At 44.4% G+C, this 26895-nt stretch overlaps 1 protein-coding gene and 2 non-coding genes across 3 annotated transcripts in view; 2 read left to right on the top strand and 1 right to left on the bottom strand.

Annotated features, from left to right (window-relative positions):
• Window positions 1-17635, top strand: part of RCSD1 (RCSD domain containing 1) — a 43898-nt gene extending 26263 nt beyond the window's left edge. The window contains exons 2-6 of the mRNA XM_056858676.1: window positions 5348-5452; window positions 9253-9342; window positions 12852-12923; window positions 15180-15383; window positions 17009-17635. Coding sequence (XP_056714654.1) covers window positions 5348-5452; window positions 9253-9342; window positions 12852-12923; window positions 15180-15383; window positions 17009-17635 — 1098 coding nt within the window. The remainder of the gene's footprint in view (window positions 1-5347; window positions 5453-9252; window positions 9343-12851; window positions 12924-15179; window positions 15384-17008) is intronic.
• An 8087-nt stretch (window positions 17636-25722) lies between these two features.
• TRNAP-CGG (transfer RNA proline (anticodon CGG)) lies at window positions 25723-25794 on the top strand. The gene has a single exon. It is a non-coding gene; the product is annotated as a tRNA-Pro (tRNA).
• A 716-nt stretch (window positions 25795-26510) lies between these two features.
• On the bottom strand, window positions 26511-26582 carry TRNAP-AGG (transfer RNA proline (anticodon AGG)). The gene has a single exon. It is a non-coding gene; the product is annotated as a tRNA-Pro (tRNA).
• Window positions 26583-26895: the final 313 nt, after the last annotated feature.

The raw sequence follows: 26895 nt of genomic DNA, 5'->3' as shown, positions 1-26895 counted from the left end.
TTCAGCATATAATTGAAAATTGGGGAGTGCAAAACCTCCTCTATCCTTAGAGCCCACCAAATATTTGTAAGCAATTCTTGGTTTTTCCCTTGCCAGATGAAATTCAGATTTTCTCCAAGCATTAAAATATTTTACTTGGGAGATAATAGGTAAATTCTGGAATAAGAATAATATCCTCGGTAAAATATTCATTTGGGTTGTCGAAATGCATCCCAAAAAAGAAAGTCTCTTATTTGACCAGCTTGACATATCTTTTTTTATTGTTTCCCATAGTTTAAGATAGTTATTTTGTGGGCTCAAAATTTAAACTCAATATTCAAAATACAAAGAAGTAATTGTTACAAAAAAACATTAATATGACAACCAACTGCCAGCTAGTACTTGGAGGTTGGCAACCCTAGTTTCAGCCCATTCCTGAAGGGGGGAGTGGTTAGACGGTGGCTGGAGGTGGCGCAGCTGCACTCCCTCCAGAGCAACTTGCTGCCAGCACAGCAAGCCGACAAAGTAATGAAAATTTATTTTCCTGGGAAAAAAACCAAAAAAACAGTGGAACTCCCCATAGAGTTCTACAGGCCTGCACCGCGATTTTGCAGGCGTATCTCACCACCTGCAAAATGGTGCGTTTTGGGACTGACGTAGGTTAGGAAGCTGCCTAAAGGCAGCTCCTTCCCCGGGAACGCCTCCCAAGATACCAGCATGAGCACTCACGTTGGACATAAGGCCTCCACTGGCACGGGGGTGAGGAACGGCAGCCATGAGAGGATGACCCAGGAAAGTGTGGGGGAAAACCATGTAGGATGCTGAGGCCTTTGCAGCAGGAATGGATCCATCACAGATAACTGTTACCATGTGGATGCGGCCATAGTCACTTAGAACTCACATTTATCAAAGGGAAACTTCAGTCTCTGACCACATTATGTGGTCATCCATGACCAGGATCGCCAAACTTTTTATAAATCAAGAAACATAAGCAGGGGAGTCATTCTTCCATATCTAATTTTCTTTTTCTTTTCTTTTTTGTTCACAAATCAATAACCAGTATTTTCTGATATGGTTCTAATCTTTAACATTCTATTTGCAAAAACATCCACTGAAGTTTAACATCATCTCAAGAAGACCCAAGACCCATATTACTTCTTCTCTGTGCATCTTGACAGTACAGGATGTCATTCACTGGCGGTGGTTACTCTTATCTGAGGAATTTCCTTTAAAGAGCACAAAAGCAAAGCAAAACCCTGTGTGCAGAAATCATTTATGTGTTTGTGTGTGTGTGTGGTAGGAGAAGACAATGGCAGTTCAGTAACTCGTGTATGGAATGTATATAGACCTGGGGTTGCCAGCTCTGGGTTTGAAAATACCTGGAGTGCTAAGCGGCCATTTTCTCCAGGTGAACTGATCTCTATCAGCTGGATATCAGTTGTAATAGCCTGAGATCTCCAGCTACTACCTGGAGGTTGGCAACACTAGGTGGAGTTCATTCTACCACCTTTTCTCTTGTATATGTAATTAGGCCTAAACCCTACTCCTCCCCCCTAGGCAGACCAGGTCTATAGGGGGAGACATCTCACCACTTCCCTGCCAGCACTTGCAAGGCCAACAGTGGAAAAGTGGAGCGAAATGGGGCAAAACCCAGATGTGACATCATAACATGGGGGGGTGTAACACTCTAGGATTCACTGAAAACTCTATGACGAAAACTAGACGCGACCATGCACTGGTGCAACAACAGCACACCTCAGTTTCCATCTGTGGCTGGCAACCCTACAAGTCCCTCCACACACACCCCAAAACCACGCCATCATCTTTGCAAGGGCTTCTCTGGTGACATCTTCCCATGGGTGCCTGGATATCACTATGCCAGTGGATTCCCCCCACCCCTTTGCTGGTACAGTACTGCACTGTACTATGGTTGAGGCATTAGTAGCTGTCCTAGCCATGTGTGTAACTCCTGGCCAGGATTACACTGTAGTGATCAGAAATAGGAAGGACTCTGTCATCCTCAAAACCTACATCAATGAGGCAAACAGCAGCTTGATGGGGCTGTTTCGTGCTGGGGAAATGCAGAGGAGGAAAACTTAAAATCTTTCCTGTTGCATGCCATAGTCCCAATTTGAATTGGGGCCATGCATGCCTGCTCTTTGAAGAAAAAAACTGCCGGAAGCTCCATTTGCAGAACTCTGAGTTGCCTGGCTTCTTTGTCCCACCCTGTACATCCTAGCAACAAAAGCCTCTCAGAAAAACCTTATAATGTAAAGCCAAAGTAGCAAGGGTATATTTGCAGTATCGGGGTGAACAAACGACTCACTTTTGCCTTAGAGCAAAAGAGTCAATTAATTCTCTCTTGTGTGAGAGGGAGGACATTCTTGCAGTTCCTGCCCCAGTTTCTTGCCTGGTGTAAAAGCTGTATAGCTCCCCTTTTGACCCCCCCCCCAACCATGTTGATATATCTGCTGCAAAGAGGAAAGCAGAAATCTGTCAAATTTGAGGATATGCTCTGAGGGTCTGTACTCTAGCTGTCAGTCCTGCAGCCCACAGGCTCTTGTCCTAATCTAATCTTAAAATGGTATGCTTGCTGTCTCTTGGGGACTGGAGGCCCCACAGTTTCTCACACTTGGGAAACAGTATGGCTATAATAGATACGCTGAGAGAAACCCACAGTTCCCAGCCACATGTTTCCTTTAGATTTCTTGCAGGGTAGGGGGGCACTTGCTGGAGAGAAATACTGGGTGGGGAGACTGCTTAACCCTTCCCTATAATAGTCCAGCAGCACCTTACAGACTAATAGGGTTGCCAGGTCTGTCTTTGCCACCAGCGGCAGGTTTTTGGGGCAGATCCTGAGGAGGGCGGGGTTTGGGGAGGGACTTCAATGTCATAGCGTCCAATTGCCAAAGCAGACATTTTCTCCAGGAAAACCTTTCAGCGAGACTTCACAGACGCAGCTCAGACTTTGAATAAGAACTTACTTGATAGAGGATATGACCCATCTACGATTTCTAGTGCCATGTCTAAAGTGGCATTGAAGGATCGAGGCACCTTGCTCCATCCCCAAAATGATACTAAACTGAAACCTCCCAGGATTTTTGCTTCTTTTGAATATAATCATCTGACTCATGAACTTCAGAAAATTATTCGCCGACATTGGCACATCTTATATAATATTTCAGGATGCTCTGAACCTCCGATCTTTGGCCTCAGAAAAACTAAATCTTTGTGTAATATCCTTGTGAAAACCGACAGGTTACCAAGTCGGGAAGGGGTTAATATCCCTGGACACCATAAATGTGGCGCATGCACATTCTGTCCTCTTAGTTTGCCTATCAAGGAAGTAAGCGCGTCAGGTTCTAATTTTAAATACACCCTGCGACAATTTACTAATTGCGCGTCCAAAAATGTCATTTACGCAATTATTTGCCCGTTTTTGATGTATATCGGGTCAACATGTCGCCAATTAAAGCTACACATTGGCGAACATAAAGCAACGATTCGCTCTAGGACCATGGAGGCACCACTTACCAGCCATTTTCTACAGAAGGGACATTCAGACACGGACCTACTTTTCTTTGCGCTTTGGCAATATAAGCCGCGCAGATTTCAACATGAGGATATTGCTAAAATTCTACATAGACATGAAATGAAATTTATATATCTATTTAAAACACTTTCCCCTGCAGGTCTGAACAACGAGTTCGATCTCACTAGTTTCCTATAAAAGTTTCTTGTAAACCATGCTTCTTTAAATTACACAACTTCTCTTACCTTCCTAATGCAAACCAGCTGGGTTAACCAGCATTTAATCTTGTATCTCGAGCTATCAGTACCAGCCCTCAGAGATAGGAAAGAGCCCGAGTGGTCGCTGGTCTACGGTATGTATGAACTATCATAGGGTTATTAGACAGAATGGATAATTGTTATTGCTATTATATTTTGGGTTCTGTTGGAAATGTTTGTTTTTTACAGAGGTCACTGTACCCCAATGAATGATATTTTTCCTGATTGAATTAATCAACTGAAGAAGCTTTTCCTTGGCGAAACGTACACAAATCTGGAGGTGTCGTTTTGAATTTTGAATTAATCATACGTACCTTGAATCTTGGAATGGACTTTGATTGAAACTTGAAACCTTTATATATGGATTTTGGACCCTGGAATGGACTTTGATACTGGAATTTGGATCTTGGATGTTGGACTTTGGACTTTGTATTTCTATCCTGATTTTGTATTTCCTGTTTAGTGTTGACTGGTGAGGTAACCAGGTATCAATGTCGTATTTTTCATTTTTTATGCGAGATGCTATATGTTAGCATGACTTGGAATTTAGCTGAAATGTATTTGGAATAATTTTGTTGAGAGTTGCACTCTTATAGTATTTCTTTATCTGGAGGTTCTGTTACCCATTCTATATAAAAGAGTACTGTTTGAGCTGGGTGCTGTATTTCTCTTCAACCAGTGTTTGTTCATCACACGTATCAATTTATTTAAGTACCTGGAGACTGGCAAGCCTACAGACTAACAATATCTATTTTAATATGAGTTTTTGTGAGCCACCACTTACTTTGTTAGGTATGCCAGTTTTCCCCTGTGAACATGGGAGTTGGTTTAAAATAACTTGTCCCCAGCCAGGTTCCAAATCAGAAGGGAGCCTTGCTAGGGGAAATGAGAAAATGCAGGAGAGATAAATTGCCCCCTGGCATTGGTCAGTCTGCTACAGGTCCTCTCCACCCCGTATTCCCCTTATCTTGGCAAACAGAACTGGAACCACCTATTCCCATTCCATTCTGGCAGCCACTCATACCAGTCTTGCTCACTGAGGTTATTTTGTGTCTCATAATAACTACAGATAAGAATTGTTCTGCTTTTTTTATGCCCAGGGTTTCCTGCCAGTAAGTGGAAACACCGAAACCAATCTTCACACATGCTTTAAAACCAGAGTATGAAAAATAAGCATGATGCTTGTTATGTGAACTATGTGACAATCCGTATAATAAACTGTTTTTCTAAGGCACCTGTGAATAGATTCCATATTGCTTTTTCATGAATTGGTACAGTACTCGTTTCTCAATTGCATCATGTACACAAGATATTTTTAACACTCTACTTATATCTTTATTTGTTAATAAATCTATTCAGATTTAACAAACAGTCTTGAATGTTATTAGTTACCAGTACATCTTGTTTTGTAGTGGTGGCTTATTCAGCAGTGCAACTTATAGGCATCAGCAAGCACCCAGCGTGGTGTTCTCAGATATCTTGCAAGCATTTTCATTTTCACAGCTTTCTTGGTTTCCTGTATTTCTGATGAACTGACAAACGTTTTGTTTCTGTGTCCCCCCCCCCCCACCTCACCCAGGACAAACCATCTGAGACCAATGTGGTGGTACAGAAGACTACATCTTTATCTGTGGCGCAACTAGCAGGGAAATTCCAAGATCAACCATCGCTTTCTGGAAAGGAGGTTAGGAACCATTCAGCAACTGAGGAATCACAGGATGGACAATTGGTTGAGAAATTCCTCTCAACACAACAGCTTGAGGCTGCTGAGCTCCAGGCTAGAAAAGTCATTTCTTACCTCAGTAGTATGGGACTATATTTCAATTGTTCTGACTGCTGAAGCACAGGCTGGATGAACAGGAAGCTGCGAATCTATTCTGAAAACAGAGCAGTATAATACAGGACAAGTGTTTTTACCTTTCCCACCACAGATTTCCTAACCCTAATGCTGTTCCTTCCAGGATACTATAAACTGTCAGTTGTGGGGCACCTTTGCAGTTCGAAAAGAGTCTGGGAGTGTAAGATTGAAGGAAGTGCTTTTTTCTTGTTCTAATTAATCTCTCTGCCTGGATCTTTTAAACTTCCAAATGTCTAGGTTTTTAAAATCCTGGGCTTATGGATGGAAGGGGAATAGGTGCAAGGGATATGTGCCTCCTGGCACACATTTCCTGACCCTAATCTCCCTCTCAAATGTACTATAAACTGGAAGAGTCTCAAACAGGCCAGTTCTTCCTGTTTTTATTGTCATCTAGTGGTTTTCTGGATCCCCAGAGGACAATGAGCATAGGGTTGCCAGTGCCTGGCAACCGGCGGGAGGGTTGTGGGGAGGGGCAATGTCCCAGGGAAAAATTTACAAAGAAAAATAAGGCCTCATCAAGTTATAGGAAGTTTTTACCATAGAGTTCCTGGGGATTCCTAGAGCTACCCGGTGAGAAAAGGTACAAAGTTGCAAAGAGTAAATCTAGGAACTGCCAGAAACTCTATGGTAGACTTGGAGGCAGTGGAGTCCCTGTGAGGAGCCCCCCTCCGAAAAAATGGTGGCAATTGAAATGGAGCCAAAAAGCAGATCCCCGTATCGTGCCTGACTCGCAGCTCTGCGCAGGCCACCGCCACCTCTGAGCTCCACGTGGGGCATGGAGACGGCAGCCTGCGCAGAGCTGCCTGGCTGAGTCCATGATGGAAGGGCAGATGTTGAGAATTTCCCCCAGAATTGAGGTCAGGGGCAATTTGTTCAGCTGCAGAGCTGAAGGGGTGTAACACTGCGCCAAGTGGCCGAGACTCGGGCCAATCAAACAGCTACCATCTCACTCCCATTCTTCTTCCAAGTTTAAAAACAAATGCTGACTGCATTGTTTAAAAAACACCATAACAACAACAAAGCAATGGACAAATATGTAATCAGACACATCTGAGAGATGCTCAAAATAATAATTTTAAAAGACAGATTATCCTCCTGAGCCATAGGTGGAAGAGTAAAAACTGTAGAGGAAATTAGCATTTCATTATGGTCGTTTATGCATGGGTACTTTCACTCACATTTACCCTGGTTTGTCTCGGTTGTTCCGTGGAGTTATGTGTGAGTTTTCCGTCCATTAGAGACCTCACGGCCAGCCCTCACAAATCCCGGGACTCTGTTAACCCAATTCTTCCTCTCCCCTGAGTTCAGCCTGGGTGAAATCCCCACGCATAAGGCAAAGTGCAAGACACACAAGATTGGTTTCTCTCACAGCCAATTACAAAGCAGCGTGTAAAGAGGAGGGGATTCAAATGCTTCCTGCTTCCTCAGAGCTCTTTCTGAGCAGGCTTTTTAAATCCAAGAAGGCTTGGATTTCTGCCTCCCCTTTCAGATTGCTCCTTTTTTTGTTCTTAAAATGCTTTTTTATGCAGCAGTTGGGTTTGGGGGGGTAAAATTTTCTCTCACAGTAAGCTCTACAAAGTAAGCCAATTACAAAGCAGCATTTAAAGGGGCGGGACCTGATTTGAGCTTGGAGACTGCTGGTGCATAAATTCCCAACAGGAAAGTGTGGGTCCAGCGAGCAACAAACTTCAGGTAAAACTCCCAAGCATAAACGACCTAAGAGGCAGTGCATGTTTCATCTGAGGAGTGAAAGCAGGGGGAAGCAGAGTGCATTTACCAGGAGGAAAACCTTCACCTGCCTCTGTTTGCAGGTAAAGCTTATGCATCCTCGTTTGGCTTCAGACAATTTTTAAATATGTTAATTCATAGTTTGATTTTCTGTAATGCAATGTGATACCTCCCATAGTAATATCGGATGTTTGTACAATTAATATCAATTGGATTGGTCTAGGAATAAGCTTCACTCTCTTTGTGGGGTGTGGAACATGTGGTGGTGGAAATATCGTCAAGTCGTAGCTGACTTTTGGTGACCCTGTACGATTTTCAAGGCAAGAGACATTCAGAGGTGGTTTGCCATTGGCTGCCTCTGTGTAGCAACCCTGGACTACCTTGGTGGTCTCCCATCCATGTACTAACCAGGGCTGACCCAGCTTAGCAGCCAAGATCTGTCAAGACTGGGCTAGCCTGGGCCATCCAGGTCAGGGCTAGCATAGATAAGAACATAGATAAGAGAATTTAAGTGTGGTACATGTGTTTGTAAGTTTTAAGTGGTAAACAAGTTATATAAGTAAAGATTATGTCAGCTGAGACTATTGGGATATTGACCAATCTGAAGGAGAAATTCCAACAAGGTATCTTTAAGAAGTGTATAAAAGATGTCCATTTTGCAGGAACAGAGCTGAACAGTTGTTTTTTTTAAAAGAGAGAAAAGAACTGAAATAAAGTGGAATTGTTCAGGAGAGTGTTTTTATAAAGGCGCTGATATTGTATTTCCAATGCACTGTTTCTTGTATTATTATCTTTTTTTACTGCATTGTTTTCTAATTTTGTAACCCAGTCTTATTTCATTGTTTATTGTTTTATGCCGGTTGGTCATACTCTGCAGTGTGCTTTGAGTCTCAGTGAGAAGGGCAAACTATAAATAAAGCCAGCAAATCGGAAAGCATAACCCATCAAGAGCAGGATTTGACTTTGGCCGGTCAGGAAGGGCTGCGCTGACTTTCAAACATATTTGAGATTTATGTTACTCACTGCTGAAGCGCTGTTAAAATGCAGGTGTGGTATGGTCACTGCCAAATTTAAAGGCACAATCTGTAACTACAACTTTCAACAGGAATAAAGATTAAGGGCTTGTCCAGAACACCAGTTCAAAGCATGCCCTACCACACTATAACCCTTGTAGAAATGATCTGCAAGATCACATTCAAGAGAAATAGTATAGTGAAATATCCAGTGCACAGGTAATGGAGGGGAATACATGTGCAGTAGGTGGGACAATTACCAAAAAGTTGGATGATGTCTACTCTATTTATTTATTTAGTACAATTTACTATCCTGCTCTCCCGGGCCCAAGGCCAAGCTCAGAGCGGCTAAGCACTTAAAATAGAACCATTTTGCCCTGCAAAGAGGAAGCTGCATGCAAACTAAAATAGACTATTCTCAGGGCAAAGTCTGGGGGGGGGGATTGTTTTCTCCCTCCAATGATACTGCTAAAGTCTCCAAGCCAAGTCTGAAGGCCTGGGCCAGTATGTATATGAACTTTGCCTTCAAACACTGTACAGGCATGGGAGGAGGCAGGAGAACTGTATCACTGGTACTACTGTCCAGTAGATTTCCACACTGCACCCTTTAGGGGGCTGTAGTACTCTATGAGACAGCTCAGCAGAGAAACAAATGCATATTTCAAACAAAATAGTGAAAGCAAAAGGAAGTCAAAATAATCCTTATACTTGTTAGTGTGGGATAGAACAAGAAGAACAGCAAAGTCAGGCAAAATATTCGTAATTTCCTAACTTCTCCCCAACAATCGCTGTTGTTGGGTTCTTTCCAAACGCAAGTTGCATTTTACTGTTTGAATTTCCTTCCTTCCTCTTCTGTTGCTTGATTAGCTGTTTCTCTATTTTTAGATACCAGCCAATAAGCCAACCCGCCGAAAACCACCATGTACCCTCCCTCTCCATACACACAAGACAGAGCTTGGCCAGAATGGTGACCTTGTAAGTATTGGTGTTCTGAAGAAAAGGCTGTAGGGAGTAATTTGCTCTCCTTTTATAAGATGTTAGTGACTCTGAAGACTGAAAAGCCTGGTGTGGACTGTGACGGCCTAAATATGTAGCTTTGCTGTCATGTGTACTTATGTCTTTGTAATTAAAGTACAACCTATGAAGACACCATCAGTCTCCAGTTCCGTCTTATCCAAAGGAAACCAAATCTAGATAATGCTGCCCTTGCGCTTCTCATGTCTTGGGGAAGCGGGAGTGTCCAACAAGATATACTGCATAATTACAAACTGCAGCACAATACAGGAAGCTATGGAAATGTGCACTCTCTTTCTATTTTTTGACACAGACAGGCCATTGAAGAGATCAGGCAGGTGGGTCTCTCAAGCATCTTTTGCAGCAAAGTCTATCCGCATTTGGCAAAATCCCCAAATTTTGACAGATGGAAGAGGGTGAAGAAAGATGGGCATGCAGAGGAAGGGCGGTGCTAACACAGGGGGGGGGAGGAGAACGACATTCCCTACCTAAGGAGCATGAGTAGGACTCTGGAGCCATGTTAAGTATCAAAGCTTGTTAGATCAAGGGCTAATCAGGTCCTCCCAGCTGACAGAGAGTAGTAGCCCAGGCTGTGCACTGTGCATATGCGTATAAACATACCTGTCTTTGCCATGCTTCTGGACGAGTCACACAGTGCCTGGCTAGGTATGTGGCAACCTGCCTATCTGCACAAACCTTCCCGGTTTTTCCTTGCAGGCTTCTCTCGCTATCATCTGACTCAGCTATGCAGGACACATAAATCCCACATGCTAGCCAGATCTGTTTTGTAGTTCTGTTTAAAAGAGCTGCCATTTATTAAGTGTTCATGTTTGTGGCAAAACAACGTGGAAATAATCCAAGTCGATCCCCTTCCCCTTTCCTCTTAAGTCCTGGTTTGGAAAGGTTGACTTTGATGCAGCTGCAGCCTGTGGGGAGGGGGAGTTTTCAGATAAAATACCTTAATAATTCCCATACATCTTTTCAATTATTATTTTCTTCTAGATTAGCACATTTCAGTCTTCATTTTCTAAGTGACAAGCATTTCAAACACCAAATCTCTCTCTTTTTGCTGTCAAGTCACAGCTGATTTATGGAAAACCCTGTTTTCACAGCAAGAGGCATTCAGAGGTGGTTTGGCACTGCCTGCTTCCGTGTCACAGCCCTGGTATTCCTTGGAGGTCTCCCATCCAAATGCTAGCCAGGGTCAGGGCTGAGAGTGTATGACTGGCTCAAGGTCACCCAGCAAGCTTCCATGGTGTGAGTGAGGTCCGGCACACCTTAACCACTACACCACGCTGGCTCTTTACTGTGTTTTAAATCTCCAGGTTGTAGATGGGGAATCTGTTCCCCAAAAAGGCTAGCTATAGGTTAATGTTTGCCCAAAGCTACAATGTGAATTAGTGAGAGACTGATAAACAGAATTGTTGTACTCTACTAAAAATTACTCAGTTTTTTGCACATATACATTGGTGGAAAAGTACAGTAATGCCTTTCCCTCTTATATAGATTATACAGATGTTTGTTTCTTTGTCAGTTAAACATTGGTTCTTCAGGCCACGCACAATAATGGAAAGACAATAGAAATTACAATTAAAATGCAATAAAGTATTCCCTTGGGGAGGGGATTCTTGGCTAGTTGTTTCCTGCCCTCCCCTCTGATCAGGGTTTTCAGGTCCCTCTTCACCACCGGCGGGAGGTTTTTGGGGCGGAGTCTGAGGAGGGCGGTGTTTGGGGAGGGGAGGACTTCAATGCCATAGAGTCTAATTGCCAAAGTGGCCTTTTTCTCCAAGTGAACTGATTTCTATTGGCTGGAGATCAGTGGTAATTGCAGGAGAGCTCCAGCTAGTACCTGGGGGTTGCCAACCCTACCTCTGATGGTCTCAACAAAGTCAGCTGGAAGCTGCACAAACGGAGGCTTTCTGCTGCAGCCAGATCCAGGCAGACATAGGATGGCTCAATATATAGTTCATATAAAGTGATTTTCTTAAGTACTAGGGTTGCCAACCTCCAAGTACTAGCTGGAGTTCTCCTGCTATTACAACTGATCTCCAGCTGATAGAGATCAGTTCACCTGGAGAAAATGGCCACTTTGGCAATTGGACTCTATGGCATTGAGGTCTCTCCCCAAACCACGGCCTCCTGAGGCTCCACCCCAAAAACCTCCCATTGGTGGCAAAGAGGGACCTGGCAACCCTACCAAGTACTCTGATAAAGAGGAGTCTTGCAGCACCTTAAAGACTGGTAAGTTTTTATTCTATCATACACTTTTGTGGACTAAAGGCCACATTAGATGCATGCAAGCTTGTGATAGAATTTAAAACTTGTTAGTCACAAGAGAAACTTCTGTTTATTTTTGCTGCAACAGATTAACACAGCTACCCCCCTACCCCGGAACTAAGTACTCACAGGCCTTCATGCTGGTATTTGTTAGCCCACTGATCTTCCAACAGCCTGTAAAGGTAAAGGTCCCCTGTGCAAGCACTGGGTCATTCCTGACCCGTGGGGTGACATCACATCCCGACGTTTCCTAGGCAGACTTTGTTTGCGGGGTGGTTTGCCAGTGCCTTCCCCAGTCATCTTCCCTTTACCCCCAGCAAGCTGGGTACTCATTTTACCGACCTCGGAAGGACGGAAGGCTGAGTAAACCTTGAGCCGGCTACCTGAAACCGACTTCTGCCGAGATCGAACTCAGGTCGTGAGCAGAGCTTTGGACTGCAGTACTGCAGCTTAACACTCTGCACCACGGGGCTCCTTCCAACAGCCTGTAGGCCAGTATTATTATCCCCATATTGAAGATATGGGGTGTAGAGGTGGCAGCTTGCCTAAGGCCATGAGCTAATGGCTGATATTGGAATTGGGGTCTTCCCAGTTTACTGCATGCCTTTAACCACCACTACTCCATGAAAGGAGATATGCAGACCTGGAGAGTTGTACAGTCTGCTCTTTGGGTACTCTGCCTTTGGTGACATTATCCTCTTAGGTCCTCATCTTATAGTCTAATAGTGAAGTTGTCCAAATCTTTGGATACTTAAATCTGGTGACTGGAGTTTTTTTCCAATTCAATCATTTATTGCGGTCAAAAGACCAGTTCAGCACAGACTTTAAAACTCTACAACATTTAGTTTTTCCCCACATAAAATGTACAAATCTGGTGACTGGAGTTGTGATCGGGCAAGACAGATCTTTTTACAAACCTGAAAAGGGCCCCAGGTTTGCAACAATAACAAAAAAAAAAAGTGAAATATTTTTTTTGGGGGGTGGGGGTTAAAAAGCCAAAAATGATAAAAGGAGCGTCTGTATCTTAAAGCAACTGATTCCATCAATGGCTGTTGCTAGGCAACCACAAATCTTAATTCTTGGGCAGCAAAATATGTGAGAAGACCGTGCTTTCTTCAGCTTTTCTTCCTGCCTGCAGCCTTACTGTGTGGCCAGTCATCTATTTCAGCTGTTTCTTATTTCTCTTTCTACAGAAGCCTTCTCCAAATACTTCTCATCCTCCAAAGGTAAAGGTAAAAAGCTCTCCCATGATTGAAAAACTCCAGGTAAGACTTGCTGCCCTTTTCATATCATCCATCACTCTTTTAGAAAAATAAAGTTTTAGAAATGTCATGGTTCATTCTATTGGCTCATTTCTCTTTATACTTTTTAAAATTTATCTGTGTATCTGATTAATCCTATGGTACTCGTTTATCTCCACAACACCAAAGTTATACTATATAGCACAACAGGTAAAAGTAAGAATGATGTGGGGTTGTGATAGAAGATTATATTGTCGCGCTGCTCCTTGGGTGCGGCCGGCGTGGGGGTCTCTGACCTGGAGGATGTTGCGGCTGAGACAACCTCTTCCGCCTCAGACCAATCCGAGGGGGAGTCAGAGCTCGACTCTCCCTCGGCCGTCGCCAGGTTGCCACAGGACACACCTTGTAGCTTTCCCTGGCTCTGGTATCCTCCCCGGCAGGCAGACTTCTCTGGCCTTATATCTCTCCAGGCCAGAGAAGCCCCTCCCCCGCTCCGCCCCTAACCCTCCCCAGGAACTCCATATAAGGGCAGAGGAGGGCTGGCTTCCCTGCCATAGGCAGCCAGGCGTGGCCCTCTTTGCTTCCCCGCCCTCGCCCGCCCGCCGATCAGCTGGGCCGCAGGTGGGGCCGCCCCCGCCGCGGCCCTCTCCACGCCCCTCCCGGGCGCTTCTACTCCGGCCGCCGGCCCTGTAGGCTGGCGGCCCTCAGCTGCTCCGGCCTCGCCTGTGCGGGGGCGGCCTGCTGCGCCTCCGGCTGGGGCTCCCGGGATGGTGCCGGGTCGAGCCCCGGCCCCCGCGGCGACGGCTGGGCCGGCGCGGCGGTGGCCTGAGGCTCCTGCCGCGGCTTGGGTTGGGCTGGCGGGGCTTCTGCTGGCGGCTCCGGCGGCGGCTCCTGTTGGGTTTCCTCCTCTCCGGCCGGCTTGCAGGGCTGCTGGGGGGAGAGGGAGCCGTGGTGACGCTGCCCTTCGCGGCCCCCCGGTGAGTGTGGGGCCGTTCCAAGGCCCGGGAAGGGGGGTTGGGGGGGCCCCTCCCGGGACATATATATTATGCTTGAGGTGAAGAAAGGGGACAGAGAAAGCTATTTCTCCCTCTCCCATAATACTAGAACTCAAGATCACCCACTGAAATTGATGGGCAGTAGATTCAGAACGGAGAAAAGGAAATACTTCTGCACTCAACAAATAATTAAATGGTGGAGTTCACTGTTGGTGGACATAGAGATGAGCACAAGAATAGAATGCCTTTAAGAGGGAATTAGACAGATTCATGGAGGATAGGTTCATCAGTGGCTGCTAAAAGGAACCTCTGTATTCACTGAACACCAGTGCGAGGAGGAAACACCAGTGCTAGGAGCCTTCTTCTACTCCAGTTACCTTAACAGCTGCCATATCTGGGAATCTGGCCATGCGAGCAACATCACAGCCAGATGCCTTTCTCCTGTAGCATACTTATGTAATTGTTTGGAATGACCATAAGAAAGTTTTTAAAACACAGTTAAGCATTGAGTGCTTTCGGGACAAGGATGCATGAAAAGATTTGAAAGCTAATATTATGAGCTTTCATTACCACTTCCATGCCAAACTGCTAGAGATGTATTCTCTTGGTTGAGGTGTTGGAAAACCTATAAAGCTTTAACTGACCCAAGAATAGTCTTCGGGTCCCCAGCTATTTGGGAAGGGCAATTGTCTTATCTCCTGTGCCCCAGATTATTTGTTGATGTGGTGATGAAACAAATGCCAGTCATTTTCAGTGCAAGGGCTCCCTCTTGTGGTTGTGGTTAACAAAAGCGATTTCGAAAAGGTGGCCAACATGGAAACCTTATCTGTGTGGTTTTTATCCCGTACTCTTCCCAGGGAATTTAAAGTACCCTCCATTCTCCATAACAACCCTGTGAGGTATATTAAGTGTCTGTGAGAGGCCCAAGGGTACCCAGTGAGCTTCATGGCTGATGTGTGAATTCTGGCTCTAACTCTGACTGGTATGTTGCTGCTTCTTGGGTCCCTGTGGCAAAATGCCCTTTCAAGCATTTCGCCACAGGGGCCCAAGAAGTATCGACATTACCAGTCAGAGTGAGGTGTATTCTAAGTTAACATAAAGTTCCACTGGTGCATCATCTAAGTAAACACTTGGGGATGATGGTGTCAGTGCATTATTCAGTACACTTAACGTCCAAAACAAACAAAGGAGGCTTTGGAAATAGGTGGGGTGAGAATATTAAGCCAAGATTTTAAATCTTGGGAAGGAAGATGAAAACAATGACTTTTTTTCTCTCTCTTTGCAGGCCAATCTGGCATTTGCTCCAGCTTCGTTACTGCCAGGGGCTTCTCCCAAAAGCCCTGGCCTAAAAGCAATGGTTTCTCCATTTAACAGCCCACCCACTACTCCCAGCAGTCCACAAATTCAGTCTCAGGCAAACGAATCAAAGGAGACGCCAGTTAGCTTTGATCAGCCACCAGAGGGCACTCATCTTCAGTTTTATAATAAGGTATGCAGCGGTAGAAAGTGTTGTCAAGTCACAGCTGACTGATGGCAGCCCTGTGGAGTTTTCAAGGCAAGAGAGGCTTGGAGGTGGTTTGCCATTGCCTGCCTCCCAGGGGGCTGAGAGAGTTCTAAGAGAACTGTGACTGGCCCAAGGCCACCCAGCAGTTCAACCCCCTGCTCACAACAACCTCCTCCCCCCCCACGCACACACCCAGTGACCCCTGCTCCATGCAACAAAAACTCCTCCAGGGAACTGCAGGGGCTGCAAGATCCCAGCCCTGCTCCTTACCTTCAGGAAGCCTCTTCGCCACCACTGGGAGCTCCACCCACAGGGAGTTGATGGGGACCCAGGAGCCCATGCCAAACAGGGCCACGAGCAACTGGGTGGCGACAGAGTGGCTGATCAGGGGGAGACATCCTCCTGGCCTTCCACTCCATCCTTTACACTTTATAGAAGAACTGATCTGGGGTGATTTTTTAAATAAATATGATTACAGCACCAGTTGTCTGGTATATACTAGTAAGTGCTGTTAAGGCTTTCCAAGCCTGCTGTCCCTTTACATTTTGCTCCTCGTTTTGTTGTTTTCAGCTGCTTCTGGTTCTCAGCTTTATTCATTATTTCTTGTTCACTTTTGGTTGCTTTGGCTTTCCTCAATCAACCCTTAATTGTTTCTTGTTCCTGAGAAGAGATTTAGCTACTGTATTTCTCCTTGTAGCCAAAGCAGTTGAACTATAATTCTTTTTAAAAAATACTATAATTGCACAATTAGTAAATTATAACCATGAACAATAAAAAAGAATCAAGAAGCAAGTGCTTTGGCTGCAAAAAGCAAAATAGTAATTAAAGTCTTTCTCCGTGAGAGAACAAGAATGATTTCAGAGTTTATTCAGGGATACAGTGGCCATTTTTCATTCTTCCAATCATATCTGGCATCCTCCTATATTTTTACTTGCTATCTCTTTGCCTCTTCTCCTTACCCTCACATTGCACTTTGGATTTGAACCCTGCCTGGGATTTGGAGTATGAACTTGCCTGCCTCTTTGTGGGTACTGGATTTTTGTTTTGCTAAATCCAGATTCTAGCCATGAAGTCCAGTCTTGTCAAGTCATCTGAGATCCCTGAGACCAAAAGCCTTAAGATGTAAGGTACAATGGCAGAGAGAGCAAGAGAAGGTCTGGGATTCATAGTTCGATACAAGACCATCAGTACTCAAACATTTAAACTCATATTATTTCCTTCTTTTAATCAAAAATAAAACATGTGAGTTTCCACTGTGATTTCTGACTCAAGAGAATGAGTCAGGATTCTTCAGTCCAAATTCTGTTTTCAAGGATCATCTAGTTATCTACCTAAACAACAGTTTTGTTTGCCAGAATTTGCATATAAAGTCCATCACGTAAAATAATCTGTTCATTGCTTCATCTTTTTCTGATAAGGTGCAACCTTATCTGTCTTGTGAAAGAGAATGTGGTGGTGAATAATGATGAATAGAGTTGGAGCATGATATAGAATAGAACTAGTACATGTCTGATAAGGTGGGCACAGAAGTACCTGTTAGCTATTTTTGCTGACATTGCAACATTGATCTAGTTCATGGTTTTCAACTTTAGTTTTATTATCTATTCTAGGTACGAACGCGGGGATCAATAAAACGCAGGCCTCCCTCCAGAAAATTTCGAAAGTCACAGTCAGAGTGTGATGACCAAGATTTGGGGGGGACAGTTTCACCTCAGGAAAATGGTGCCAAGGAAGAGGAGGATGAGGATGATGTATTCATGGACAAGAGTAAGACTGTGAAGTTATTCTTTCCCACTGTAGATGGAGTAGACCCCAATGTGAAACAAAACGTGAGCACATCTGATGAAAAACCGCTACCAAGTCAGAGATCTGGAAGAACAGCAAACAAAGAGAGAGAGATGGGAACAGGAAAAGGGACATTAGATAAGGACAGCGATGAAGATAAGCCACACCAGAACCTTGCAGAGGAAAACCAACATGAGAACATCAAGGAAGACAAGGAGCGAAATCCACATAGCAGCACTGCAGAGGATACAGAAGGAAAGTCACGCAAGAACACTTTGCTGGGTAGGGAGGATGAGAATGGTTCTGATCATAAAGAGGGAAATAAAGATGAAGGAGAGAGAGGGGATAACTTCTGTAAGAGTGAAAACACAAAGCAGGGATCAGACACACAAGACACTGGGACTCCACAGCCTGCAGGAGACAAAAAAACTGCTGCAAGCACCAATGTGTGATAACACAAGAACTGGCTGTATGCCGAATGGGGACACTGAGATAAGGGTAGGATCCCAAGCACAGTTCTTGCTTCTGAATGACCTTCGGCTCTTCTTAATATAGAAATCCCAAGGATGCCAGTATTACTCTTTTCCTTTTGGCAGTTCTTAGGCTCTTTACTGCAGCAAAGCTGGTCAATTTGGAGGGAAGACAGTCCCATGCAGACAATGCAAGGCTTCTCAAGCTGGTGATTCTCCAAAAGAAATGGTGGAGAAAAGTCTTCTTTGTTCAGCTACAGAAAGCAACAGCTGCTGAGGCGTCACATTTTGCTCTACCGTCCAGCTCTAACAGTATTTTTCAAGAGGAAAGAACTTTAATGCATATTAATTACGTTTTCTGATTAAAGTGGACATTTTCAAACCTCTTGTGGGTTGCCTACTATAACTCCACGGTATGCATATCAATTACACAGTCACCCACAGAACCATGCAAAACAATCCTTTTTGGTTTAGTTAGGGACTCTGGAATAATTTACATGTGTGGCAAAGGAAACTTTCCTTTTGGCAGGGTAAGAATGAGACTCTTATCCTTCAGCTCTTCTGGCTTTGCTGGGTGTGGAGTGGGCAGCCTGTGGGTGTTTTTGTACATGAAGCTTAGATTAACTCTGGGTCTCTCTTGGCACTGTTTTTATCTGACTGTCTGATTGTTCTTTATGTCAACTGGAAAGTCAAGGACAGCCATTTGAAAGGGAACTGTCCTTGTGGCCAGTTGTAGGGTTTATATTTGCTTACTTTAAGAACTCGACTGAAGCAACATCTGCTTTAAACCTGACGTGCAGAAGAAACCATACCTTGCAAAGTTCAGCGCTTCCACTCGGGAAGCTGTCTGAATAGAAAATCTATAGACTGCATTATCCTTTTGTCAGAAACAGATGGCAACAGCATGTCAGCTGCTAATAGCAGTTAGAAGTAATGGCTGCCATGACAGATGGCAGCATGGGGAAAGTATCATCAGCAGAGGAATAGCAAAAACATTCAAATTGTTACTGATTGTCTCCATGGGTTGCCAGCTGCCTGGAGAAAAATGTCCTGTCCCTTTAATAGAGGCTTAATGGGATGATATTTACTTGATGATGTCATTTACCTCCAAGCCATAGAAAGCTTCACCTGCCACACATCGAGCCTCTATTAAAGGCACAGGACATTATTCTCCAGCTCTATTGGCAACCTTATTCCAGATAGAAACTTTACACATTGCTGGTTTGGCATGTTAGCACTAAACTGGAAGTGCAGAAAAAAGGGACCATTGGCATTATATTTTTCACTTTACATATCAGTGTAAGTATTTTTTGATGATGGAGTGAAAGGTCAATCTAGACTGTGTCCAGCATTTCAAACAAGGCAAAAGTGGCAAGGACCCCAGCAATCAGACATACTGCTTCTGAACATGGAAGTTCTACTTATAGCTGTTCCAGACAATTGTAATTTATGTACTTTCCTATGAATTTATCTACCCCTCCATTTTAAAGTAATCAATGCTAATGGCTATCACAACATTCTGCAGCAATGAATTTCATACACTAAGATAAACTGCGAGGGGGGGATGATCTATTTTGTTTGCCCTGACAGCGTTGTATTATATGGCCAAGACTGTTTTTAGATGCAGAATAATGTCTCTGTATTTGTTCTCTGGATATCATTTATAAAAACCAAAGATTCAGTTCATACCAGTGACCCATAATTTGCTCTTATACTTTAGCAATAACTTAAACTGATTGAACTGAAAATAACTGCTGCAGTACTTGAAATAGATGCACTGCTGACTGCGCTCATGGAAACGTCTGAGACCTGATACATACAGAGATTATTGTGGCAACCATCTGTCATAAAAAGATATTAAGTTTGCCATGTTTCTCTGGGTAAAAACGGGTGGTTTATCCTCTCTCAGGGCTGCTGCATATGCCAGAAAACTGATATGGAGATTCAGACTTGCTCCATATCTCATTCTCACTCTTGATCTTGCAGCCTAAATCAAAGGAAAGATATCTGCCAGAACTTTGGCTGAAGAGTGTGTTGGAAGAGACGCCTACTTACTGCCTAAAAAGTCTTGTTTCAGGTTTGTTTGTTTGTTTGTTTGAATCATGATAGACTCTACATAATAGTCAAGCTTATCCCACAAGACAGGGAGGACAATTGGTTTCTTCATGGCAGCTCGCATTCATCGTATCCCAGTGGTGCCAAGAGGTTGTGTGGTCATTTCATAAAGACAGTGGCACTGCCCAGCTAACCCCAACATGCTGTTCTAGTGATGCCACACCATTCACCAGCAATTATTTGCCAGGTTTTCCTGCTTATTTCACAAGCAGCCTTCAGGATCTTCAGTTATCTTCTCTCTGTGCTTTTGGGAGTAATACTCTACAACTGTTCCCCTAGATATGGAGTTTAAGCCTATTAAACAGCACTGTTTTCAGGATCAATACGGTTCAGTTCTAATCTAATCTGAGTTCTAATCTGTTTTACAGAAAATATGCATATATAAAACTGCCTTTTTGCATACCTTCCTGCAGTCATCTTTTTCCTAATAGTGGCTATGTGTTTTAATGGTAACATTAAACGTTCGCTGAAGAACTTATAGGTTCATAAGAAAATCTGCCGTTCTTGAATGTCTTCTGCATGCTTTATACTAAATGAGACCACTGCAATGCAATCCTAAACAGTTACACTCTTCTAAACCCATTGATCTCCGGATGACCTTTCCCTGCCATTTTTCATAGGTGTTGAAAAATGTGTGTGTGTGGGGGGGGGAGGTAGAACCTTACAGGACCCTGTAGGTCAGAGGCAAAGGGGTGGAGCAGCATTGCCCGCACACCACACTGAAAACTACCTTCAGTGTAGGACTGAAACCATCACAGAACAGCACCTCCCAGTCCCAACCCTGAAAAGTGGTCCACAAGGATACCATGACTGATGGTATTAAAAGCAGCCAAGAGGTCCAGGGCCATTAACAGGGTTGTACCTTCCCTGCCAATCTCCCGGTGCATGCCCTTGGCCAGGGTGACCAAGGCCTGTTCAGTGCGATAACCAGGCCTGAAACCAGTTGGAATGAACCCAAACAATCAGCTTCATTCACAAATGGAGAGTGTCAGCTGTGGGGCTCAAGCTCAGAGCTCTCTGCAGGCCAGGTTCTCCATCCCTAAAAGGATGGAGTCTCTAAAAGGAAAGAGGCAGCAACTTAATCATTCTGCTAAACATATTTCACTTTTTAAATTCTGGAGAGCAGTAGGTTTTTCTAACCCAGTGGAAAAAATAATAATCATGTGGATTTCTCTACATGGGGCATATACCATATGTCATAAGAAAACCAGCATGAATCCTTCTAAATATTTCAGTTGTTGCTGACTGATTTTTGAAGCAACCGGCATACAAGGGTTCGATTTTATTGTTTTGTTGGTCTGAATACTGTGATAATGGACCAAATGCTAGCCTACCAGAACAGGTTACAACAACAGAAGTGTGGCATTGCAACTCTCATCCTTAACCTCCACTCATATACTCCAGCTCTTTAATTATTGACTCTTACATTAAAAAGTTATAATTTGTTGCTTTGGACACTTCACTTAAAGTATATGGCCCTCCTTTATGGGTACTTTACAACTCCAGCCAGGAATAACAAGGAAAGTATTACTGGAAGAGTACTACTACTGTGCCCCGTGGCACAGAGTGGTAAGCTGCAGTACTGCAGTCCAAGCTCTGCTCACGACCTGAGTTCGATCCTGATGGAAGTCAGTTTCAGGTAGCCGGCACAAGGTTGACTCAGACTTCCATCCTTCCGAGGCCAGTAAAATGAGTACCCGGCTTGCTGGGGGTAAAGGGAAGACGACTGGGGAAGGCACTGGCAAACCACCCCGTAAACAAAGTCTGCCTAGGAAACGTCGGGATATGACATCACCCCATGGGTCAGGAATGACCCGGTGCTTGCACAGGGGACCTTTACCTTACCTTTTACTACTGATTCAATGCAAAAATAAATTTGTCCAGTAGCACCTTAGAGACTAACAAGATCTTCCGAGTATAAGCTTTCTAAAGAAAGGAGCTTTGACTCTCAAAAGCTTATACACTGAAAATCTTATTGGTCCCTAAGGTGTTACTGGACCTGAGTCTAGCTGTTCTACTCCAGACTAACAAGGCTGCCCTCCTCTGAAACATTTGTTTTCTTTAAAAAGCACAGTATGCACAAAGATAAATACCGTTCCATCCACCCAGCCGACTTTCCCCCCTATTTTACAGCTTCTGCTTCACATAGTAAACCATCTTTAAAACTCAGGGGAGTTTTGAAAGCATTAATGAAGCATGAAGAAGAGGGGATGCTAGTTTTCAAAGATAAGCTTCCCAGAACCCAACGTTTATGGTGTATGTAATGCAAATCTCAGGAACTCACCTGCTAATAAGCTATCAAACATTAACTTTAAAAGCTCGTGGTGATAAGCGCATTGCAAGAAAGACCATTCCGGTAAGCAAAACAGAAATGTCTGTTATGTTATCACATTATTTTAACAAGCAGGATCTTCCTTACAGCGAGGAAACAGCGAGGAATGTATTTTCTATGAAAAGTATGTGAATGGTACAGAAGTAAAGGATTCCTGAATACCCAGCGCTGCTCACTTCAGTTTGAGGATGTGTCATCAGTTCCTCTGAACTCAAATGGGGATGGCTACAGTGAGAAGCCTGTCAAGGAATGCCACAACTGACATTATTCTCTTATTATTGTGAAGGACCCTGATATAGTCTGTGCCTTTCTAATGAACTACATTTACATATGTAAGATTTTGGCTGAAGAAATATACAGCCGATCAAAAGGTTTTGGAGAAAAAAAGAGATGTACCAGAATCAAAAGCTTACATTATCACATTGGGTTGGTACAATTCCTGTTGGCTTGAACGAGCTCCCTTTAAAATGAAATTAGTCAGCTTCAAGAAAGTGGATAAAGATGCTTGCTGGTAAACAGAGTCTAGCCGCCTGGAGAGACGCGCCATTTTATGAGCTTCCAATATATACTGCAGTAATGCTTGTTCCAACATCAGGATTTCATTAGCAAAATGACACATGAATTGTTGGAGAAGAAATGTCCAGCGAGGTACAGCAGGGCGGATAAACAGCTGAACTAAGAGCTGAGTAAACAATGTCTTGTACATTGTGGCCAAAGAGTTTGAATTTGATGGGAGTTTAAAATTGGAAGCCTCTCCCATGTGGATGCTGCCAAAAAGCGCTCCGTCCAGTTAGGGTTTCATGCTGCTGGTGTTGCATTTAAAGGGCTCTTAACCCATGTGCAGTATCTACACATCACCTATGTAAAGCTAGAGTAGATGCCCAAAGGTAGCTTAGGCAAACATCTCATTAATTACAGATAGTCCAAAATGCAGACGCTCACCTTTTAACTAGAACACGCTGATATCATATTGCATCAATTTTAAAGCCATTGCACTGATGGTCTGTATCAGTAATAGTGGTTTGGGAGTCGTATGTAACTCTGACATGCCACCTGCAGCTCTTCTGGGCACTTTCCCTAATATGGCATCAGCCCCATGTTTCAGGAAAGCGGGCAAGGCCCTTGCGATCGAGAGCGAGAGGTGCTTCCCACCTTGCAACCGCAACCACCAGAAGAACAGATAAACTGTGAGCTTCCATGAAGTGCAGACCTCATGCCAGGGATAGAAGTAAATGTGGCTCTATTGGCTGATAGTAATTGCAAATGTAGCGGAGAGTACCATTGATCTACATGCTTCTGGATTCAATTCCAAGTGCTGATTTTTACCTATCACATTTTCTCGCATGCTTGCAGTGCTAAGCGATGGTAAAATCAGGGTTCCGTTTATCTTAAAACAGGGTTCCCCAGTGTAGCACCTGTGGGGACCATGGTGCCCCAATGGCTTTGGCCAGCCACCACTGCTGAGCCGGGCAGCAGGGGGTAATTCTAGGGGAAATTTTGGGGCTGACCGGTGAATGCCAGAGCGCCACCTGTACATGATAACATCACTCCCATGATAACAGGGTAACACTGTGTTGCCAGCTACCTACTTGGCACCCGCAGAGCTTTTCAGAAAGTGGGTGAGGTCATTGCAGGATGGGGCTAAGGGTTACTGGCTGCCCTCATTCAAATGGAAAAGGTTTCCACAGGGGGATCAGGGGACAGGTAGGCAGCCGGGCTTTCCTTCTTCCCGTGTGTGAGGAAGGATGCGCTCCATTTGGCTGTGCCTCTTGTAGCTGCCATTTTTGGGCAGCACCCACCAGCCCCTCTCAAAATTCCCAAGGTGCCCGCAGGCTCAGAAGAGGTTGAAGACCGCTGTTTTAAAATGCATCAACCACCTTAAAAAAAAAAAAACCCTACACAAAATATTTGCAAAACCATGAGAAAACTACAAAAACATACTCCATAGATAGCGTTGCCAACCTCCAGGTACTAGCTGGAGATCTCCTGCTATTGCAACTGATTTCCAGCCAACAGAGATCAGCTCCCCTGGAGAAAATGGCCACTTTGGCAATTGGACTCTATGGCATTAAAGTGCCTCCCCTCCACAAACCCTGCCCTCCTCAGGCTCTGCCCCAAAAATCCCCCGCCGGTTGCCAAGGGGGACCTGGCAACCCTGTCAATAGAAGCAGTGGTATTGAATCTGGGATTGAAGTTGAGGGGAAAGTCATTTCTTGTGCTTATTGCCCAGGATGTTTAATTTGAGCCCAAGCGCCTCATACGTTAGATTTGCCAACTTAAAAAAAAAAAACCAAAAAGGGCCAGAGTCCAGTAGCACCTTAAAGACTAACAAAAATATTATCTGGTAGGGTATGAGCTTTCGTGAGCCACAGCTCACTTCTTCAGATACAGCTAGAATGTGAATCCATCTGTCTTTAAGTAGAGGAGAGTGAATTCAGACAAGCATTAGTATGTAAATGTTAACAGTATGCAAATGTGAATAGCAGGCGTGATGGGATTCTATTCACATGTACATACTGTTAACATTTACATACTAATGCTTGTCTGAATTCACTCTCCTCTACTTAAAGACAGATGGATTCACATTCTAGCTGTATCTGAAGAAGTGAGCTGTGGCTCACGAAAGCTCATACCCTACCAGAAAATATTTTTGTTAGTGTTTAAGGTGCTACTGGACTCTTGCCCTTTTCTACTAAAAATATTTTCTGGCAGGGTCTATTTTGGTTAGTCTTTAAGGTGCTACTGGACTCTTGCCCTTTTCTACTAAAATATTTTCTGGCAGGGTATATTTTGGTTAGTGTTTAAGGTGCTACTGGACTCTTGCCCTTTTCTACTACTGCAGACAGACTAACACAGCTACCCACTGTGAATTACCTCCCCCCCCCCAAAAAAGGCAGTGTTTTTGTGCCTTCAAAAGCTGTATAAGAGGTCAGGAATTGGCACCCTGGGTTGTCCTGGCCACACAAAAGTGTGGCCACACAAAAAACAGGCTCCTGCCTGTTTTGTAGCACTTAAGGACACAGAAGCCGTGGAGAGGGGCTGGAGGTTGGCACCCTCCTTCCCCCGCAACGGCTCCACCATCCGGGACTTTGCAACGGTTGCTCCGTTCGGCAAAGAAAACGGCCAAGATTTCAAAGGGTGGAAGGACTGGTCAAAGGAGCCGGTGTCCCTCCGCGGTAGAAAGCGGGCGCCTGAAGCCATTCTGTGAAAAAGGCGCTGCTGGGAACAGAAACCAACGGATTTGTATTGTATTTTTTTAACCCCGCTGACGGCGACCGACCTTTCATGAGCCCGGCGAGGCTCACGGAGGGGCTGCGGGACTTCTTCCCCGCCCTCTCCCCGCAGTGTAGCGCCGCTGTGGCAAGTCCGCGCAGATCCGCCCACCCTCCTGTCCCCCCTCTCGATGAGAGAGTTGGAGGGGCGATGCGGTCAGGTGACCTGTTCAAGCGAGTAACGGGTACGGACAGGACGGCGGACGGAACCATCCTTGGAAATGGCAGGGGTGCTTGGAGGTGTCTCCCGGAAGTCACGCAAACGATTGCAAAAAAAAAAATTGCTTGCGTAGTGCAACGGGGGCGGGATAAAAGTGAAGAAGCTGGCTGAGAAACAAGGCGTAGAGAGCGGCTCGTTGGTCTAGGGGTATGATTCTCGCTTCGGGTGCGAGAGGTCCCGGGTTCAAATCCCGGACGAGCCCGTTGTTGGAGTGGGTCGAAACGTTCCTCTCCTATTTTGGGGGGGCCTCCGCAGTTTATTAATTTTACAGCTGTTTCATCTTCCGCGTTAGCGGGGGGGTTATTTGAGGACACAGAGCTTGACGGGAAAGGGGAGACTAGAGGGAAGACGTGCCAGAGGCAGTCTTAAGAAAACCAATTTAACACACACACACCCAGAAGAAAATATTAACGCGGACTGCCAAGGGCTGAAAGGAGGAGCAAAATATTGACCGATTAAGGTTGCAGTTGGTGCGGACTCAGAACCATGAAATGCAAATAAAGGAGTAGCAGATCATGCGTATAAATTTAAAGGAGGCTCAACCCCGTCTTTTATTTTGGGTTTTGTTTTCATTGAAAATTAAATGCAGGACAATTGCATTCATTTTATTTTCTTCTCAGGCTCCTCCAATTGCACGAAATCATGAATTATTACAGTTATTTTATATACGAAAATAACGGCACAAAGAAACAAGAAACTGGCTATTTATTTATTTTTTGCACGATCCGCCATAAGGTGATGCAATGAGAAATACAAACCGCGAAAGGGTCGCATTTCCACACAATATCATCGTACCCTACTAAGTTGTATAACAATTATAGCGGTAAAAATGCTGGAAACGTTTGTTTTGAACCCCTTAAAAACAGATATACAGGAAAATATATAATTATCGCGCCCTTGTTGGAAGAGGGAAAAGAAGGGCTCGTCCGGGATTTGAACCCGGGACCTCTCGCACCCTAAGCGAGAATCATACCCCTAGACCAACGAGCCAGGCTGTTGAATCCTTGTCTTTATGATACAGGAGGCTAACTTTGCTGACTTACCCTTTTCGGAAATTGTTCTCTTTAGGCATTGGTTCCTTGAATTCGGAAATAGCGATGCCATTTAACTGTTAAATAACTTGCTTTGGTTAAAGAGAACAACCTGATGCAGAAACGCGTGCGTATCAATGCAAGTCAAGAAAGTCAACCCTTCCTTCCGGTGGTTTGTTTATGGTAGAATTGTATTTCCCTAAAGGGAAAGTTACAGCTACGCATACGGACGTACCTGTTATACAATTAGCTATCCACTTTGTCCCGTTTTT

The sequence above is a fragment of the Euleptes europaea genome, chromosome 12 (genome assembly GCF_029931775.1).
Source record: "Euleptes europaea isolate rEulEur1 chromosome 12, rEulEur1.hap1, whole genome shotgun sequence".
NCBI lineage: Eukaryota > Metazoa > Chordata > Lepidosauria > Squamata > Sphaerodactylidae > Euleptes > Euleptes europaea.
This window is presented reverse-complemented; position numbering and strand designations above follow the sequence as displayed.